At 37.9% G+C, this 20,230-nt stretch overlaps 1 protein-coding gene across 1 annotated transcript in view; it reads right to left on the bottom strand.

Moving 5' to 3' along the window:
• Nucleotides 1–356: 356 nt before the first annotated feature.
• Nucleotides 357–20,230, bottom strand: part of SLC16A10 (solute carrier family 16 member 10) — a 38,977-nt gene continuing 19,103 nt past the window's right edge. Inside the window, exons 3-6 of the mRNA XM_035109080.3 lie at nucleotides 17,282–17,714; nucleotides 6,840–6,983; nucleotides 4,027–4,255; nucleotides 357–3,734 (exon numbers count right to left, since the gene is read on the bottom strand). Coding sequence (XP_034964971.1) covers nucleotides 3,499–3,734; nucleotides 4,027–4,255; nucleotides 6,840–6,983; nucleotides 17,282–17,714 — 1,042 coding nt within the window. The 3' untranslated portion in view covers nucleotides 357–3,498. The remainder of the gene's footprint in view (nucleotides 3,735–4,026; nucleotides 4,256–6,839; nucleotides 6,984–17,281; nucleotides 17,715–20,230) is intronic.

Below are 20,230 nucleotides of genomic sequence, written 5' to 3'. Positions count from 1 at the left end.
TTTTTTAAAAAATACTGTTGCTTGTTCCTTTACAAGGATTTGGGGTTTCTGTTGCTTTTAAAATAACCTTCAGTGAATAAACGGTTCATCTGGTACCAATCACTTTAAACATATACATGTGATAAATTGGCAGATTGACGATAGATTTTTAAACATTGTCATGTGCATTCTGTTATACATACAGATAATGTATTAGATACCAGTAGTAAAACACTGCATGCTATTTGTAGAATAAAATGTGTTTTTAGTCAAAACAATTTTGTTTTGTTACAGCTTTTAAATAATCTTTGTGTGTGGACATAGAGATGCTGTAAATATCTATATAATTGTGCAGATGACACACTGGAACAAGCTAGTTCATTCGTCTTGCTACAGTACTTTATTTTGAGCGTTTGTCCTCCACAAAAATCTCCCTTATTCTGTTTGTACTTTGCATAGTCAGGGAAGGCACACTGACATTAGAAGGAGGAGGGGGAATCTCTGGAGACTTGAATACAGTTTTGGATTTCTCAACTCCCAGCATGCTTCATGAGACTTACAAAGGTTTCTTCTTTCAAATCATGAAGGCTAAGGAATATCAGTGGACTTTCAGACAAACTGTTCCCAAATAGATAGGCAATAGGGAAGATTTGCTGTGTGGCAACATATTTACCCATCCAATATGCAACTGCAAGTGTCAAAACCACACCTCTTGGAAATGAAAGAAGTGGTTTTTTTTGTGATTTGAGAAATGATAGACCCACTTCAGGAAAACATGATCATAACGATTTGATGACAACATGCAGGTGCTCTATAAAGTGTACAATTCCACACTCAGTGCCTAGTTTGGAAGCCCATCCCACCCCCAACTTAAATGTGCACAATATTATGCTATTTCCCCCTTGTTCTCCCTTCCCTCTTGCTGCTTCTGGAAGAAAGATTCTCTCAAGAGAGAAATTCATTCCCAGTGTACATACCTCAGTATCTGAGAAATAGCAGCAACATCTTGTTAAGTCTTAGTAGGTTTTTAACATTATCAAGAAATATGAAGGCACTTTATCAAGAACACCACCTCTGAGACTACACATACACCTTCTACAAGCCTCTTAGGTCCTCCAAAGACCTCACATGGACACTGAATCTAATCCAATCTCTAAGTCTCCTTGGAAGAAGTAGTTGAAGGCAGTTTGCTATTGTTTCTACTCCATAGTTTTTCCATGATCCCATAGTGAGCAAGGAACACTGATTCTTAGCCCTGATCTTTAAGGAACTAGAAAGAGAATGAAATTATTTTGGCAGAATGTTTTTTAGAGACCATGCAATTAGAGACTGAAGCTCTGTTTCAGATCCAAAGGCTGTTTCTACCCCACTGGGGTGTATATATTGAAAGAAAGCGGGTATATAGACCACAGAAGGCAAATACAAGGTGTCAGATGCTTTTGGGACATTCAGAAAAGTATAGCTTGTGGTTTGAAACTTGGAGGAGTAAAGGGTCTCCCCATCAATCTTGATTTCATTAATTCTTTCAATTTCAATAATTGAAAGAATTTCAATAATTCTTCTCATACCTGCTGTTAGTAGCAAAGAGAAGCAATCTCTTGCCTCCATATATGGGCTATGTTGCTTTGTATATCTCTTGATACTGCAACAGAAGGACTCAGTTGCATAGCAGGACTGAAACCAGAATGTTAGTGAAAATATTAAGTATGCCCCTTGATTTGAACTGATCCATCAAAAGAAATCACAAGCAGTATTACTACACTTTGGGTTAAATAATGAAAATACACAAATCTGATAGAGAACAGTTGCCTCACTGTTTTCCTAATACAGGATGGAATCCAATGGGTGTCACTGCACTAATGAAATGTACCTATCCAATGTGAGGTAGGGGTTTTTTTTGGCAACTACCCCTGAATCCCCTCGCCCAAATCTGGCAATTTTTCTTCCCCCTCCATCCTAGCCAGATCTGTCTGGAGGATACCTCAAGAGAAGATTGTTGGGTGCTGAATTACAAAGAAGGAATTGCCATATACTGCTCCCCATTTGTGGAATGCTCTCCCCAGGGAGCTTCAGCTGGCACCTGCATTATATACCTTTAGGCACCAGGTGAAAACATTCCTCTTCAACCAGGCCTTTGGCTGAATGACATCCAATACCCTTTTACAGTCATACCTCAGGTTATGAAGACTGCAGGTTGTGTGTTTTCGGGTTGCGGACCGCGCCGAACCCAGAAGTACTGGAACGGGTTACTTCCGGGTTTTGGCACTTGCGCATGCACAGAAACACAAAATGACATCATGCGCAGAAGCACCGAATCTCATCACGCACATGCGCAGACGTGGCGCTTCAGGCTGTGAACACTGCAGGTTGCGAATGTGCCTCCCGCACGGATCACGTTTGCAACCCGAGGTAAGACTGTAAATATGTTGTGGAAGGGAGGATTATTGGTTTGTTTCTGTTTATATTTTTATCATGTATTTTGTGTTTTTTATATTGTAATTTTATGTTGTGAACTGCCCTGAAATTTATGGGTATAGGGCAGTCTACAAATTTAATAAATAAATAAAATAAATTGACCCCCTACCCACTCTATTGGTGGATGGCTTCCAGCAGCAGAGCAAAACCCATTAGATTTCATTCAGTATATGTGATTTTATAATTACTAGTAACCTATTAAGAAAGGTGGTGTAAGAACCGTGTTTTTCACATACACACAAATAATTAGCTTATCATTAACTCAGCAGTTTAATTTAAATTATTTTAAAAATAAAGAGTTATAAGGTTACCATGATGCCACCCACCTTTAAAATACATGAAGCAAATAAATGAAGAAATGGAAGAAGGTTCCACTGCAGAGTTAAGCAAAAGTTAAATTGTCACTATTGCATTATGAAACTACGTTTTCATAGTTTACTGCAATGGTTTACTGGGGATTAAAAGCTAAAGCTGCAATCTTACACAGTATTAGGCATTCTTAAACCCATTGAAATCAGTGGTCTTAGGCATGGCAAAATCTGCATAGAATTTGTTTTTAAGATGATCAAAAAAGCTGTGACTCCACATTGCAAACCCCACAGATCTTTTTAAAGATTAAAAATAGTAGCTTTGAGAACATTAGCATGTTACTAATAATTCCAGGTGCATGCCACCATTAGGTGAATCATGAAGTTGCTGGATGCATTCTGAAAGGATTAGTTAGTAGAAGGGGAACATTTCTTGAGTTCCAGAAATGCAGTCATATGTGTTTGTTTTAAATTCTCCTGACACATGCCCTCACTAGCATGTATTCTGATGACAAAAAGCTCCATGTAGTATGTGGAAGTGTGTTTTGAGACCACCTAAAAATGGGTGAAAGGCATTTTTAGCTATTAACCATTTTGTTTTAACCTTAGTACTTTGATAGTTCTCATTGTGCCTTTGCTTTTGAAGTACAATCATATGGTACATTCAATTCATAAACAGAAAGCTAACCTAGTTCTTATAAAAATAAATTCAATCTGGTAGGAAAAATATCAACCATTAAATAACGGACTCTGATTCTTTTCTGGGTTTTTCATATGAGTCTGGCACTGAGGTGCTTTTGATTTCCAGCATTTTCTCCATAGTTTTCCCATCCATAGGGCTAGCTTGTTCTTTGGGTTTCTTCTTTTCATGCACCCATGGGATGAAACACAATACAGCTCCTCCGATCATTGGGGGAACTCCTGCTAGGTAGAATGCTACATCGTAAGTACCTAGGTGATCTTTAAGTATTCCTGAGGAAAAAGAAAATGGTACAGTATTCAGTATTCTGTGACAAAGTAACAGACCTGAATACAACGCATGCCATGTTGTTTAATATACCGTAGCAGCCCTCAACTTCAGTATGGTAATAGAAGCAACATTGTTAATGGAAAAAACAATACTGATCTGAAATCTCTTGAGAAAGTTACATAATTATACAAACAAAGCAAAAGGAAAACACACCATTCTACACTTTGGAAGCAATTACTACCAGCACTTTCACATGCTTCCTAAACAGATTAGAAACAAAAAAATTCTGCCTACCTGCAACAGGTGGACCAACTATCATTGGAACAGACATGAAGCCCAAGAGGAATCCAATTGCCTGAGAAACATACTGTGCACCAACTAGCTCAAAGGCAATTGGTGCCATAATGCTAATGAAGCAGCCATCAAAAAGACCCATGAAGAGGCAGACAGCAATAAGACTTCCAAAGGAGTCGCATAATGGAATCATCATAGACATCAGGCCAATGAAGAAAAATGAAATCACCTACACATTGGTAAAGGAAAACGTAATTGTAAAATCAGAATAAAGGGGCAGGTTTCAGGGTACTAAATATTATGAAGCCATTTCAGATTTTGTTGTGGTTAAACAATTAAAACTGCATTTATTCAGGGAAAGGTTTTTGAAACCTTACAATAAAGGGAGCACGTCCATTTATTTTCCATTCATTTTCATTTGGAATGGTCTGAGTTAATTGTAATTTCTATAATTTATAATAATTGTTTTATGTAATAATTTTCATTTCATTTTGTAAACTGCCTTGGATGATTTTGCATTTGAAGGTGATAAAAAATATTTTAAATAAATAATTTCTTAGAACAAAATAATTGCAAGGATATTGCATTTCCCCCACCATTTAGAGAGGCTATTTGCATGCCATGGGCACCTACTGAACATTTTCTGAAACTCTTCCCAATATGTACACCACCTAGTTAAAAGTTTAATTTTGTTATGTCATAAATATTTTTATTGTGTTTCACACTACCACAAGTGTGGCAATGTCTATGTAGTTCTTTACGAATAAACCAGAAAAAGTAGCAATCAGCAACAAGGAAACACCTGTCATCTGCAGCAGTGACCTGCCACTTTATAAACTTTTGGAGTGAGGAGAATTATTTTTTGCCAGTTGTGTACTTCTCATCTCTAGTACTAGAGAAAATGTTTTTAAATAAGTCTTATTTAATAAGGGAAAAGAACAACAGTGAAACTGAGCATAACAACAACCCTGTATCAAGGCAATCCTCTCTAGAACTTACTTCACTCTGCTGGGGACTAGATATAGTGCATGTTTACTGTAACAGCATTCACAAAGCATGGAAGGATTATCATCATCATCACACTGAACTCACACACGCCAGACCAATTTCAACATTCAATCCATGGTATAATCTTGCAAGCTTGCTATCTGTCAGGCCACATATGGTGAAAGGTTGCACGTGCAATTTTTAAATCACTAACAACTTACTGGCCAATTCAATTTGTTTTAATAGTAAGGTAAAGGGACCCCTGGCCATTAGGTCCAGTCATGACTGACTCTGGGGTTGCGGCGCTCATCTCGCTTTATTGGCTGAGGGAGCCGGCATACAGCTTCCAGGTCATGTGGGCAGCATGACAAAGCCGCTTCTGGCGAACCAGAGCAGTGCTCGGAAATGCCGTTTACCTTACCTATTTATCTACTTGCACTTTGACGTGCTTTTGAACTGCTAGGTTGGCAGGAGCTGGGACAGAGCAACGGGAGCTCACCCTGTCGCGGGGATTCCAACCGCCGACCTTCTGATCGGCAAGCCCTAGGCTCTGTGGTTTAACCCACAGTGCCACCCATGTCCCCTGTTTTAATAGTACCTTCTCTCAAATATATGCTTTAAAGACTGGATTCAAAATTCTGTGTTGTGCTAAGATTAGGATATTGAATTTCAATATTTCTATTAAGCTGAGTCAATCACTGTGGAGTTAATCTCTCTCTGCTCAGACTTGCCATTTCCTAACATTGAAACTTCAAAGAAGAATGTAGTTAGCTTCCCTTCCTGATATCTGCAAAGTCCTGTGACTCACTCATATGCACCCCTTCCTAATCACACAGGTGAGGAAATATTTACTCAGACCCTGATAGACAGAACAAAAGGATTTACTTGGATACCATCTCTAGCAAGTAGCCCCGCTGAGTCTTAAACATAAAGATATCCTTCTTTGCATTTTGATTTAAGTTCTCTGTGGGAGCCAAACTTCAAGAGAAACTATTGTTCCATACTGTTAGTCTCCCTCTGATCCAACAGGCTTCCTGTCTGATAAGATTTTTCACAAAGGCAGACCTCAGCATGTCCTGCACCAGATCATAGCTGGTTGGTCCTGACTACATGGGTCCAAGTCACACATTTAGCACCTAGCATTAAGTGATGCCCATTTGTTTTGTGCCAATTATAACCATGTTTGAAAAATGCTTAATTGTCCAGATTGCAAGCAGATAGCAATATGATTCATCACCAGTGTGGTTCCTTGAAGAACCACAATCATATATACCGTAGTGTGTATGTTCACACAGCACCTTATTTTAGTTTTGCTCTAGGTTTTATGGTCTGCTTTTATTCTGATTATTGTATTTTATTGTTTTCCTGTGCTTTAATGTAATTGTGAACTGACTTAGAATTTAGATGAACACTATGTGTTGTATTAAAAATAAATACATGTGTGACACTGACACTGTCAGTTTGCAGGAATTAACATATATGGCTGATGATGAACATATTACCGTTCTCTAACACAGGGCAGTGGTAATGGAGACAGATGACTGGACTTAACCGTCCAGGGGTCCTTTACCTTACCATCAATGGGCCACAATAGTGACCTTGATCTTCTTGTAATATATTATTTATTCCAATATATATATTTATAAGCCACTTAATATAAAATATTAACTGGTGGTGTAATGTATATAAAATACATAAGATAAAAATAAATCACAAAACAAAATTACAAAGTACAATATAAATATTTCATTGTACATTGTATCAGCTGCAATCTAAAAACAATTACAATTTCTAATCTTATCAGGGTTGTTATGTATTTGGTGTACCTGTAGATAAACCTTTCTTGCACCTGGAATATAGTCTGCAATTCTGCCAAAGATCAATCGACCAACTCCTGAAGTAATGCCAAGGCAAAGCAGAAGTGCCTCATCTGGAACATGATCACCAATACGTTGCTTCACATGGTGCAACTGTTCAGAAACAAAAAGATGGCATTAATTCAACAAGAAAATCTGCCTTTCCTAATCATAAAACGGATTTTTCTTCATGATGCTGTAAGTCATATTTTTAAAGTTGCCTGAAAGGTCAATTGGTTACTTCTGAAATAGATTAACATGACAAAAAAAAACAACACCCTCATAACAGAAAGTCCAAATACAGACAACTGGAAACTGAGGAAGTTGTGGTCTGCTGTTATATTTCTAGACTGCCCTCCATCAAGCCACATGTAACTGTGGATCATTATCTGTAAACTGGCAAAATATGAGGTCTGCCAGTTTACAGGCAATAAGTACTATCAGAGCTGATAGTTGGGAATATGATGGCATATGAAGACTCATAGACTGTAATACTGGATAATTTAAAGTTGTTATGCTGTGTTATGATAATTACTGGAAAATCAATAAAAATTCATTGTGGGGAAAGTTAGTTTCAAAGGGTCTACTCTGAGTATGAATTAATCAGATCCCACCCAAAGACAAAGAACTAGAAGAACTATAAATGTGTACAAAGAAAAATATGTAGAAAATAAAGATCGAAGATATCCCAAGTGTTATCAAGGGGAAAAAATAAGGGGGAGGAAGTGACTAGATACTATTATTTCACACAATGAGAAATGGTTTAAGAAATAAAGAAAGATATGTTGCTGAAGGAAAAAATATTAAAGATGGAAGGATAATACAGAATGTATGACCATTAGCTTATGAAGAGTTCAGATGAGTTACAGCATATTTAAAACCAACAGAACAATACAACCACACTCTCATTACCACACCCACAAAACCAATTTCTGAAACCCATTTATAGATTGATCAAGAAGCATTGCACAGATATGAACTAGATTTTAAAGTAAAAAATGTAATTTCCTTAGACAGTTGTAAAGAAAGAAAGAAAGAAAGAAAGAAAGAAGGAAAGAAAGAAAGAAAGAAAGAAAGAAAGAAAGAAAGAAAGAAAGAAAGAAAGAAAGAAAGAACTGAATGCAAAAGCCTAAATCTTCTGATTCTACTAAGTTTGTGAAGTATGGAACACACTTTATTTTATAATGGCATTATAAAGCAGAACTCCTAATGAAGAGATGTGTAAAAACTACAGTATTTGTTTAGACCTTTTTATTTACTGGAATACTAGACCTTTTTATTTACTGGTTTTGGTACTAAACCCATTAAATGAAAGCATGTTATTTCCCCTCTTTTTCCACAAGGAAAACTGCCTTTATTAGAGAATTAAAGTTCCAGAGAATTAGTGTCTTCCTGCACCACTGCTACCGGTATTTATAAAATAAATTATCTGGTGCAAGGTACAGAGCACATAGCTGCAGCTTAAGCATAGCCAGTGCTGACAAGCCTCAGTTATCTTCAGATGTGCTGTTTCCTTCACTCTTTTGCATAATGATAATAAACTTCTCTACTTGGAAGTGCACTCAATTTATTTTAGTAGGAGTTTCTTCCAAGAAAGTGTGGTCAGAAATGCTAAACTAAAACAGTTTAAGAATTTATGGCTTAGGTTACAATCCTGTGTCTAGATCTATGTTTGGCTATCAAGCAAATTGTTCATTGCCTCTCACAGAATTGTTGAAAGGAAGAATAAGGGGGAGAGCTATATATATCACTCTAAAGTACTTGGAAGAGGGATTAAGTAAATCAGATGTGAGGAACCTTTGACCCTTCAGATGTTGTTGAACTACAATTTCCATCAGCCCCAACAAGCATGGTCAGTAGCCAGAGATTATGGGAGTTGTAGTTCAGCAACATCTGGAGGAACTCTCAAGGAAAAATGAGTTTGTTACCTAGTACACTCACTCCAGAGCAAAGAAAGGGTACTAGTAAGGCTAACTGATCCTGGAATATGCTTTAAAATTCCAAAAGGAAGCAAATGACACTTCAAAAAGACTTAACTTCACCCATATCATAAATCTTGTACCAGAGTCACCCCACAACCAATAGAAGAAAACATCACAGTATTACTACTACTACTACTACTACTACTACTGCTGCTAAGACCCACTTAAGACTACACACAGTAGTCAGGGAGAAGCTTTGTTATATTCTATTAACTACCCAAACTTGGATCATTGTGGTTTTGTATGTACAATGGTTTTTGACAGTACTCTAAAGTCAGTGATTTACCACTACTGTTAACATCTGCCAGGAATGCACTAAAGACACTATTTGTTTTAACTGTTATCATGCAAATGATTCATTTATAAAGGTAACAGTCCTCTATACATCTTAAATGATACTGACTTTATACTATTAGCTGGCGTGTTCCAGTCTCTCACTTCCAGTCACCACTGGTGATAATTTGCAGCAATTATAACTCCACTTATTTACTCTTCTAGAAGTACCAGTATATGCTCAGTCATTTAGAGAGTGAAAACTAACACAATTAATACTGTTCCCTTATCAATGGTAGGAAATAGAGGACACCAGAGAGTTTTGCCAAAATTACCAGGGACCATATGGCACAGCTGAACAACAAAACATTATTTATACAAATATACAAAAATAAACATTATTTTTCATCTTACTGTAGGTTTCATTTCATTTCAAAAAATAATTTTTATTATTATTATTGTTTATATTTTGTGATGCACCAAAATCTTTTAAGTGCTTAGGGCCTCTAAAGGTGTTAATCCAGCCCTGACTATATGCTTTGCATGCTAATGTCCCAGGTTGGATTGGGGAAAATTTCTGTCTAAAATAGATGAGCTACTGCCAGAAATAAGAAACCTCTGGCCCTCTATATATTGTTGGACTCCCAATTCCCATCGGGTCCTGCCAGCATGGCCAATGGATGATAGGATGTATAATCCAACATCTGAAATGCCACAAATTCCCTATACCTGGGGTAAACAATACCAAGATAGATGAACTGACTCAGTATAAGACAGTTTCTAATGTTCTTTATGATGCTGTTTAATGAGAAAATAATGTGGATTTTATATATATACTGTAATATCAAACACCAGGTAAATGTCAACTTGCCCATTTCTGTTCCATTCAAAAGTAGCTACTTTTGAATGCTGAACTCAAGACTATCAAGTACATTAACTTTAGGAAAACATACTCTTCATGCCCCTACTCATAGCTTATATTTCTGGGGAGTTCAAGAGTATAATAAAATTGTGTACTAATAGCCACAAATAAAACTGCTGTGGTTATAAATACTACATTTAATTAAACATGCTGAGGGACTTTTGTTCTACCCCTTAGCCTTTCAGGTGTCTCAAGATTCTACAATGTCACATATGCTGTTTAACTTACATTAAAACACAGGGAGAAATAATCTAGAGCAGGCATCCCCAAACTGTGGCCCTCCAGATGTTTTGGCCTACAACTCCCATGATCTCTAGCTAACAGGACCAGTGGTCGGGGAAGATGGGAACTGTAGTCCAAAACATCTGTAAGGCCGAAGCTTGGGGATGCCTGCTCTAGAGCTTTAGATGGAAGAATCATAAATATGTAGATGACACACTGCTCTATTTCTGTTTTCCAGCTGCTAATCCCAGGCTGAGTGATAAAGCTGCCTCAGGTGGGAGATGCTGAGGTGTGGGAGGGGACAGAGCTGTGAGTGCCATGTGGCATGGCCTGCCCTGTACCCCCTGTGCTAGCCTGCTGTCCTCATCTGTGGTGGAAGATACTGTATTCTTACCAGTATTGGAAGTGTGTGTACTCAGCCTTTTCAATAACCCTAAGGTTAACATCATTAACTATTTTACACTTCTTCTCCTCCAAGGCTGACCTCAATAGCTTTGATGTCACATTAAAATAGTGCTGCTTTTATGTTTATTAATGAGCCTCTTTTGTTATGTAATGCCATAATTAGTGCAAAGGACCAATAAATGTGTGTGTGTATACTAGGTTACTTGCTTTTTCCTCCAACACAATTCTACATGCTGTATGAGACTCAGGATAAGTACCCAAAGTACTCCCAATTTCAGGAGTGACTTAAGTAATACCATATTGGCCTGAATATAAGCCTCACTTTCCCCCCAAATTCCGACCGTGAAAAGTTAAAGTGCAGCTTATATTTGCAACCTTACAGTATGCAGCCAGGAGCATGGGGCAAACAGGGCCAGGAGTGCGGCAAAGCGAAGCCATCCCCGTGCATAGTCCCCCCCATCTCTCCCCCAAGGCTGGGAAGGGAGAGAGCAAGGAAGGGGAAAGGCCGCTGGCAACACAGTGCGGCTCCCCTCCGCCCCGCCCCCCAGCCTAGTATGCAGCCAGGAGCAGCGAGGAATGGAGCGGTTTATATTCGAGTATTTTTTCATTTCCCCCCCCCTCCAATTGTAAAAGTGCAGCATATATTCAGGTGTGGCTTATATTCGGGTCAATACGGTAGCATAGATTCTGGGTGGAAAAGGCTCAGAAACTTAATTGCATTTGTGAAGCTCACTGCACTGTCATTAAGCTTACATACATGCTACATGTGGATTCACATTAAAGATCACAGCCTCAAGCTCCTACTCCTCAAGAGAATGAGTCATTTTATTATAACATAGATTCATGTGGAAAGTAATACAATGGATGATGAACTGGGTATGGCCATGGGGGATTCAGGCTGTGATCACATACACAGTTAACTTGCAGTAAGTCCTACTGAACTCAGTGGGGCATAATTCTGAGCATACATGCATAGGATTGTGATGTAAAATTAAATCCCTAACCTGTTTGGATTAATTTGCTGTAACTTGCTCTAGGCCACAAGTTTAGAGTATATGGATAATCAGTTAATTGAACAAGTTAAAGTCTTTAAATACCTCAGCCTTATTTTTCAGGGTCATGGGGAGCACATCAGAAATATGCAAATAAAAAAGTGTCTCAAAAGTGCCAAAATTCTGACATGCTTTTTCCATACAAAAGGTGGCAATCACATACCATCAGCACTTAAAAGTGTTTAAAGCTAAACTTCTAGCACAGTTATTTATATGGAGCTCAGCTTTGGACAGGCGCTCACCTTGTATCTACAGAAGCTGTTCAATCTAAGTTCTTAAGGCATTTTTTCTCCTGTTCCATCCTGTGTTCCAAATGCTTCATTGCGCTTGGAGGCTAATTTCCCCTCTGTTGAATTACAAATTTGGTGTAGGACATTCAGTTATTGGCTTCAGCTGAATTTAAACCCCACCGGTCTACTATCCTTAGTATCGCAAGATTGTCATAAGAGCGCTTGGACTAAAACCTTTACTTTTCTGGTTTATCACCACAGCAGTTATTAACACTGAGTTTCAGTAAAGCAAATAATTTAATTAGACGGTGCCTACATGATATTGAGTGACAGAATAACTTGGCCATGATAAAGAAATTTTGTCAATGGTATGATTATTCCCCACCTAATCATTTTGACACGTTGGCACCCTATTTGCAAAATTTGACAATTCCAAAATACAGATGCGCTTTCACTTACGCAAGATTAAATATACTCTCTTCAGCTGTACTTGAGGGTTGATTTCAAAAAATTCCGCCGGAAAAACAGTTATGTACATGTGGAGATGGCAGTATTGAATCAGTAGCTCATGTGTTTCTAACTTGTATTCTTTATAAAGATTTGAGGAATGAGGTTATTACCCCTCTACTACTATTCATACCAGGTCCCTCAACCATTGCTACTGTGTCCTTTCTTCTAGCAGATCAAGATAATCAGGTGACAGCAAAAACTGCAAAAAAATTAGCCAGGGGCAATTCGAATAAGATCTATTATTTGATTATTGATGTAAACTTCCAGAATGTATTTTGTATAGTTACGTTTTTACCTCTATCTTCAGTACATTACATTTTATTTTATTTTATTGCTATGGTTAGTGGCTGATGGAAATAAATATTATTATTATTATTATTGCTCTAAATCCCTGGAACAAGGAATTAAAATGATCCATCATGGAAAGTAATATTTGATGTCAGCCAGCATTTTATATGTCTACTGCCTCGTTGCATTTAACATTCATGCCTCACATTCCTTTTGTTCTTCTGCCCTTTCCCTCTTCCAATATTTTATAGAAGTTTCAAGAGAATAATATTTCTAATATGCTAACAAAAATAGTACCGATAAGTAGTCACTGATAATTATGATGAACAATCACCAGTTTGGCCTGGTGCAAACAAGGCAGAGCACTGTTAGACAGAGTACTGTTCTGTGGAGGGAAAAATGGTTTCCTGACTTTTTTAAAATGAACATCTATTCTATACAGTAATGTATCACTTTCAGATGGAAGTAAAGGGGCTAGACTGCCAGGTCAATATTGACAAGTGCAAAGAAGAGATAAGAAATGCATAGTAAGAAATGCAGTATTAAAGGGGGGGAGGGATCACTAACCTGGGCAGTCAAATTGCAGCAGAAGTTGAGATCTGAAGGAAGATAAATGTAAAGATTAGAAAAGCAAGTACAGCACACAGGAGGCACTGAAGATCTGGTGCCTTAGAAAATGTCCAGCTGAAAATCAAGATGGCACTGTAATACACAGGTACCATATTGACTTTGGATAGGAAAAAATGTGTAGAAGGTGGCATGGATGAAGAAGAAACAGAAAGAGAGAAAGAGGGGGAAAGGACACAAGAGGAAGATAGTGGGAATAAATATTATATTTAACAGTCATACTTGAGAATATCTAAAAAGACAATCAAAATATTGTAGTAATTCTCATTTTGAATTATAGTCACCCAGAACTTATTTTTTATACAGGCGTAGAAAATACTGTTTTAAAGCAGCTAGTTGTTATCAAGACAATTATGTAAAACGCCAAGTAAATGCTTAACTCAGTAAAAGTAAATTAGGAGTTAATTTATAAATTCATACAGAATTTGGAACCTATGCTTGCCCAGACTGGGTTGTGCCCTAGACACTCTTTTTGCAGATCACAGTAAGTTTGTCACATGGTGCTCTACATTTTGGGTAAAATATCCACAAAATCATTCTTCCTTTTTAAAAAAAGATATTGCCAAGTATTATTTAAGGCTGGATCCAAAGGGCCTCTCTGGCAATTGGAAGGTATGTGTGTTTACAGGGGCAGGGGTTCTCTACTTATCTCTGGTTCTGTTCTCCAGCAGCCCTCTAAAGCACATACCAAAGTTGCTAAAGTCCTCCAATTTTAAACTTAGGCATTGGGCAGGGGTAGACACAGCAGAGGTAAATCCAAAGGCAGGTAAATTGTTTTATAATCTTTTCCAAGCAATCTAAAGTTGAACTTCAGGAATTTAGTCTGCAGGAGTTTCTTTGGGGGGGGGGTTAATAGTTCATTAATGAGAACATGTTGAGAGTGTTGAGAATCCAGACACTAAAGGTTAAGATGGGGTTGGACAAGCAGCATTAGCAATGTTTCAGGTATGAGTTTTCATCATTAAATTGGACTACATAATGCTACTGGTGTTTTTCAATGGAGTAGCCTTATTCACAGCCCTAGCTGAACAAGCTAGCTACCTCTGCTCTATTATCAGGTTGTCTTGCAGCTCCAAATTGATACCAGATGTCCATTGTGAGCAGGCTTCCTAGTCATTGCTCTGGAGCAGGCATAGGCAAACTCCAGCCCTCCAGATGTTTGGGACTACAATTCCCATCATCCCTAGCTAACAGGACCAGTGGTCAGGGATGATGGCAATATAGTGATGTCATGGCACAGTCACAGGGTGTCTACATACACTGCACTTGCCTTGCAGCATCCTGGAGCTGCTTCCCCTGATGCCACCAATCATCAGTAGTTAGGGCACAAGGCAATCTATTTGGAACTACTGTTTCTTGCCTGAGTTAGGCCTTCAATGCACCTCATGAGCAGGCTGACCTCATTTCTATTTCCTAGTATGAATTTAATTTTAGAAAAGATACATGGATATATAAAAAGTCTTCATCAATACCCAAAGCATACCCATTTACAAAAAAAAGGCCATGCAGGAAATATCTGAGATATACAGAAGGTAGGACAAACACTGAAACCAAGAGTTCCCCTTAGGTTTATCTAGCACCCTTTATATCAAACGCTAGATGCAAACCTATGACATTCACAAAATTGAAGTTGCACTTATTCAGGAACAGAGATCCCTACCACGAACAATTTCAATACTTCAAAAATGAGCAAGTGTGTTCTCTGAAGAAGCCACAGCTGCCAGCTCAAATGATTTATCCAGTTTACAAGACATTGCATAAGTCTCGTCAAAACCAAGGACATAAATTTGCAAAGGAGGAAACAAAGACATTGTAAGTTATTTGAGCATCAATGTAACCAAATATTCAAAATATCACATTACACTGCAGTAAAATCTGAAGTAGACTTCTGCTTGGGTTTTTTTTTCTATGTACAGAACACCTGTACATGCATGCTTCCTTCTGCCAATGGGATGGAGTCTGAAAAACACACTGCAATCTGCTCTGTCCATTAAGAAATGAGTTTGGGTCTCCTGCTCCTCATGTTGGTTTTGTCACTGCTTCCTAAGATTTTTTTTAAAATTCAATTAATAGGAAACAACTTGTCCCAACACACCTTCATTTCCCATGTTAGAACACCCAATGGTTGGAATAGGGAAAGGGAGCAGGCTACTAGAACAAGCAGCCAGTTATTAGTAAGAAATAAACCAGACAGAATAGATGAAAAAATGGGAGGAGAGATGGAAAATGGGGTAAGAGAGAGAAGGGGAAATGCAGTAGAACTGAGGTAACACATTGAGTTGTAGATGTATCTACATGCTGCCAGTTCTGTTGTGATGCAGAAGAGCAAGAATATACCGTAAATTCTCTCACTATCTGTCCTAGATTTTACATACACACAAAAAACTTTACCCCATAGGCTTCACATGCTTCTCCAATAGATTAAGTACCACAATATTGGCAATCATAATACCGAGCAACAAGGGGATGCATTCTCCCAGTAATTACCAGAAACAAAGGAAGGGACAGAAAATATTTTAAATGTGCTTTTGGGGGATTGTAAACTCTTCAAATATAACAAATTCCAGAAAAACTATTTATATTTCTTGCTGAGATTTTACAAAAAGTGATTTTCAAATGAAATCAGAGTTAATATTTTAAATATTGACATAGGAACATAGCAGTCAACCCTCCCTTTCTTGCAGGAAACTCCCTTATTCCAAGCCACAGCTGTCAACCTTCCCTTTTTTTGCTGGAAATTCCCTTATTCCAGCGCCGTTTCCCGCTGCTATCCTGGATTGTTAGATATATCGTACTGTCCCCAGGACAGGTGAGGCTGCTGATCCCTTATTTTCAAATCCGAAAGTTGACAGCTATGCACAGGAATATTATGTATATATTTATATATATTTGACTTATTTGTCTTATAGCCTTTGTGCCAAGGACTAGACACACGAGAGCAGATCCATCCTTCCTGCCCAAATATTGGAGTTATCCTCCGGATTTAGCCTGCAATTCTAAACCCACCTAACTGAGCACACTTCACTGAATTTAATGGGAATTTCTCTCACACAGGCACCTTGTTCCAAAGCCGATAACCATTGTTCCCTAATTCAGATGAAACAGGAAACTATTATTAATAAAAGACTTCTTTACTTAATCATGACTTGTACAAAGGGGTTTCATACAGATGCAAAGTAACTGTGTATCACTTGGCTTATTAAATAAATATAAAAATGTTCAACTTTAATAAAACATGTATAAAATGAAGAAGATGCATAGCCTTTTAAATAAAAAAATATTTGCTAAAGAGAAGGCTCATAACTTCTGCAAGTTGTAGAGCAGGCATCCCCAAACTTCGGCCCTCCAGATGTTTTGGACTACAATTCTCATCATCCCTGACCACTGGTCCTCTTAGCTAGGGATGATGGGAGTTGTAGGCCAAAACATCTGGAGGGCCGCAGTTTGGGGATGCCTATTGTAGAGCCTAGAGCTAAATATATAAACTGCAAAAGACTAACACAGCTGCCCCTCTGGAAATTGCTCTATGATTTATCTAAAAGTTTCACAAAGCCTTGAAAAAAACAATTGTTTGGCTAAAAATAACAGGATGCATGACAGAATGTACTCAATTATAATAGATTCTGCTAAGAGCCAGACAAAGAACTACTAAGTTAAAATAACCAGGTCTTCTATATCAGAAAATTTTGTTTTAATCATACATAGATTTGTGATTAGATCTTAACACTTCCCAACTGCAGTTTATATTTACATATTCCTGTTCAAGATTATATAGGATTTAAATATTTGTTCCTAGGATCTTCTACATTTGGACTGAAAATGTATCTATTTCTTATATTCCCTTAGAATAATATATATCTATATATCTATATATATGAGAGAGAGAAATAAGTTTACTTACTAGGTGCACATAAGGAATGAAGTATCCAAATAAGGCAGCTGGGATCCCAATAGCCCAGATTAAATAACTCTTAATTTTGAAAATAGAAAAATTAAAAATATTTTTTGCAGGAGGAAATGTGGACTTGCTCTTTTCCCCATTTTCTTTGGCACTAGGAATGAGGGGTTTGTAAGTAAAACCAGCCAGGAAGAGAACGAATATAAAAATGCACAGGATCCGGAAAGTGTTGTGTAAGCCAGCTGAGTCAATCAGTACAGTTAAAAGAAAAGGCAGTGTTACAGTAAACAAGCTGCTGCCAGCAGTGACAATGCCATTCACCAGTCCCAGACGCTTCTTGAAATAATGCCCCAAAATGACCAGGGATGGCTGATAGGCAAATGAGCAACCACAGCCAAATAAGATTCCATAAGTGAAGTATAGAGGTCCAAGTGAGCTACAATAAAACAAAAAAACATAATGGTTATGTTCTGCACATTTCTTTTATTTTTTCCTTATAAAAACACTTTATGCTACCTTCTGTCCTTAAGAAGGGATCCCAAGCTTGTTTAAAACAGTAAACACTAAATGCACATAAAAACAAGATAGCAATAAGAGTTGAAGTAAAATGACAGTTAGGAAGATTAATATATACTAAGAACCTGGCAGAATAATAGCATTTTAACTTCTGCCTAAAAGACAACAGGTATTAGTTTAACCTCCTTTGAGTTGGAGTTCTGCAACTGGGACACTACTAAGGCCCACGTCATCTCATGGTGGCAGAATGTGGAGGAAGGTTTTAAAATGTGACTTCATTTGATTTGCAGGTTTATGGGTTAGGTTGTGATCCAGCAAACCATAGTTAAGAATAAGCACAAGTTTGTACAAGCTTGAACAACAAGACAAGCTATGGTTAATCTAAAACAGAAACTGTGTTCATGGACTTTTCTCCTTACATTTAATACACGTAATGGAAAACTGGAAGAGTTCTCTCTGAACAATATGTATTGAAATCACAATTTTGTATGCTTCATTTCTGAAAAGCAAGCTACCCACATCTTATCTTCTCCTTGAAGAGCAAACAGATTATGAGAGAAATTTATTAAAAACTTCATCTGCAGCTGTTGAACTCTTTACTAAGTACCTGGAAGTGGGGAAAAAAATTACTTATGCCAAAAAATACAGATGTGACTAATGCACAACTTTAGGTGCACACAAGAACTTGGGCATGAAGACTGGATTGTTTAAAAACTTTTTTTTTTTTTGCTTCCAATGACACCCCCCTCATGCAATTCTCAAGTGCTTTCACAGATTGCTTTGAATAGTCCCTCCGCTGTTGGAAATTAACATTTAAAAAATAATTTACCCTCAGTTCATGTGGCATGTATAGGGGAATTGCCATTTTAAAAACAAAAACTAATTCAAGCTCCCTTATGTACACAGAACTAGTTGCACAGTTCTCTGGATCCAATGTGTGTGTTCTATCAAGATTAATGTACTATTATAAACATCATAAAGCTGCTTTTTTGCATTGTTCTATAATAGCTACAAAGCATAGAAGAGGCATCAGTAATAATAAGAAACCGATCTTTATGTTTAGTTAACAAAAATAGGTATATCAATAATTAGTAATGTTATTTAAAATAATAATACATTATCTCTACTAAATATTCAAAGATATGTAAATTTGGTTGGAAAAGTATATTTGTGCATATTAATTTTACTGGAAGCTTTTAGAGCATGTTCCAGTACAACAGACTCATTCAAGGCCAACATCATTAATAAGTTAGGAAGCAGCATTAAATACTGGTTAATATTTATCAGACCTTAAAGGTAAAGGGACCCCTGACTGTTAGGTCCAGTCGTGAACAACTCTGGGGTTGCGTGCTCATCTTGCTTTACTGGCCGAGGGAGCCGGTGTACAGCTTCCGGGTCATGTGGCCAGCATGACTAAGCCGCTTCTGGCGAACCAGAGCAGCACATGGAAATGCTGTTTATCTTCCTGCCAGAGCGGTACCTATTTATCTACTTGCACTTTGACGTGCTTTCAAACTGCTAGGGTGGCAGGAGCTGGGACCGAGCAACGGGAGCTCACCCCGTCGCGGGGATTTGAACCGCTGACCTTCTGATCGGCAAGCCCTAGACTCTGTGGTTTAACAGTTATCAGACCTTTTGTTATTGTTTAGTCGTTTAGTCGTGTCCAACTACCTTATGACTCGTTAAAACAGAGATAAAAAGCATAGAGTTTTGTTTGGAAGAAGAAAAGCAGATAGCCACATCTGATATGTTTCTTCACAAATCTAGTGGGGAGGAAAAAGGGGGGGGGGAGCAGGACTCCAATATAGCCAAACAGCTTATGCCTAGCATGTGGCATAAGGTAATTGAAGGCAAGACTGTTCTCCCTTCTAAAAATCTGCTCAAGTAAGCAGGAAACGTTTCTTTTCAGAGATACCATAACACCACCAATAAGCTCTTCTCCATTTTGTCTTCTCTATCAGAAATCTCTCCCATATACAAGGTGCTTATCAATGGAAAGAGACACTATCTGGCAATAATGAGGTGCTACAGGGTTCCATCAATGGAATACATGAATGCCTCTTATTTTATTAAGAGCATAAGAACAGCCCTGCTGGATCAGTCCAAAGCTATCTAGTCCAGCATTCCATTTCCCACAGTGACCAACCCAATACCTATGGGAATGCCTTAAGACAGACATGAGTGCAACAGCACTCTCCCTTTCAGCTTCCTCAACAGCTGGTATCCAGGGACATACTGGCTCCAATACCGAAAATAACATTTAGCCATTGTAACTAGTAGTCATAGGTAGCCCTTATGCTGGCTCTTTCCTTGGTGCACTATCTATGCAGCCCAGTGTATGAATTATCTTGTCTTGCAGGAATGAGCAGCAAAGAAAGGGGCTGGTTCACAGCTCCATACCCAGTTAAAAATCTCATTACTGCTTTGAGCATACTA

This window comes from Zootoca vivipara, chromosome 3 (genome assembly GCF_965207765.1).
Source record: "Zootoca vivipara chromosome 3, rZooViv2.hap1.1, whole genome shotgun sequence".
In the NCBI taxonomy this organism is placed as follows: Eukaryota; Metazoa; Chordata; class Lepidosauria; order Squamata; family Lacertidae; genus Zootoca; species Zootoca vivipara.
The sequence above is the reverse complement of the archived record's forward strand: the minus strand, read 5'-3'. Positions and strand labels throughout refer to the sequence as shown.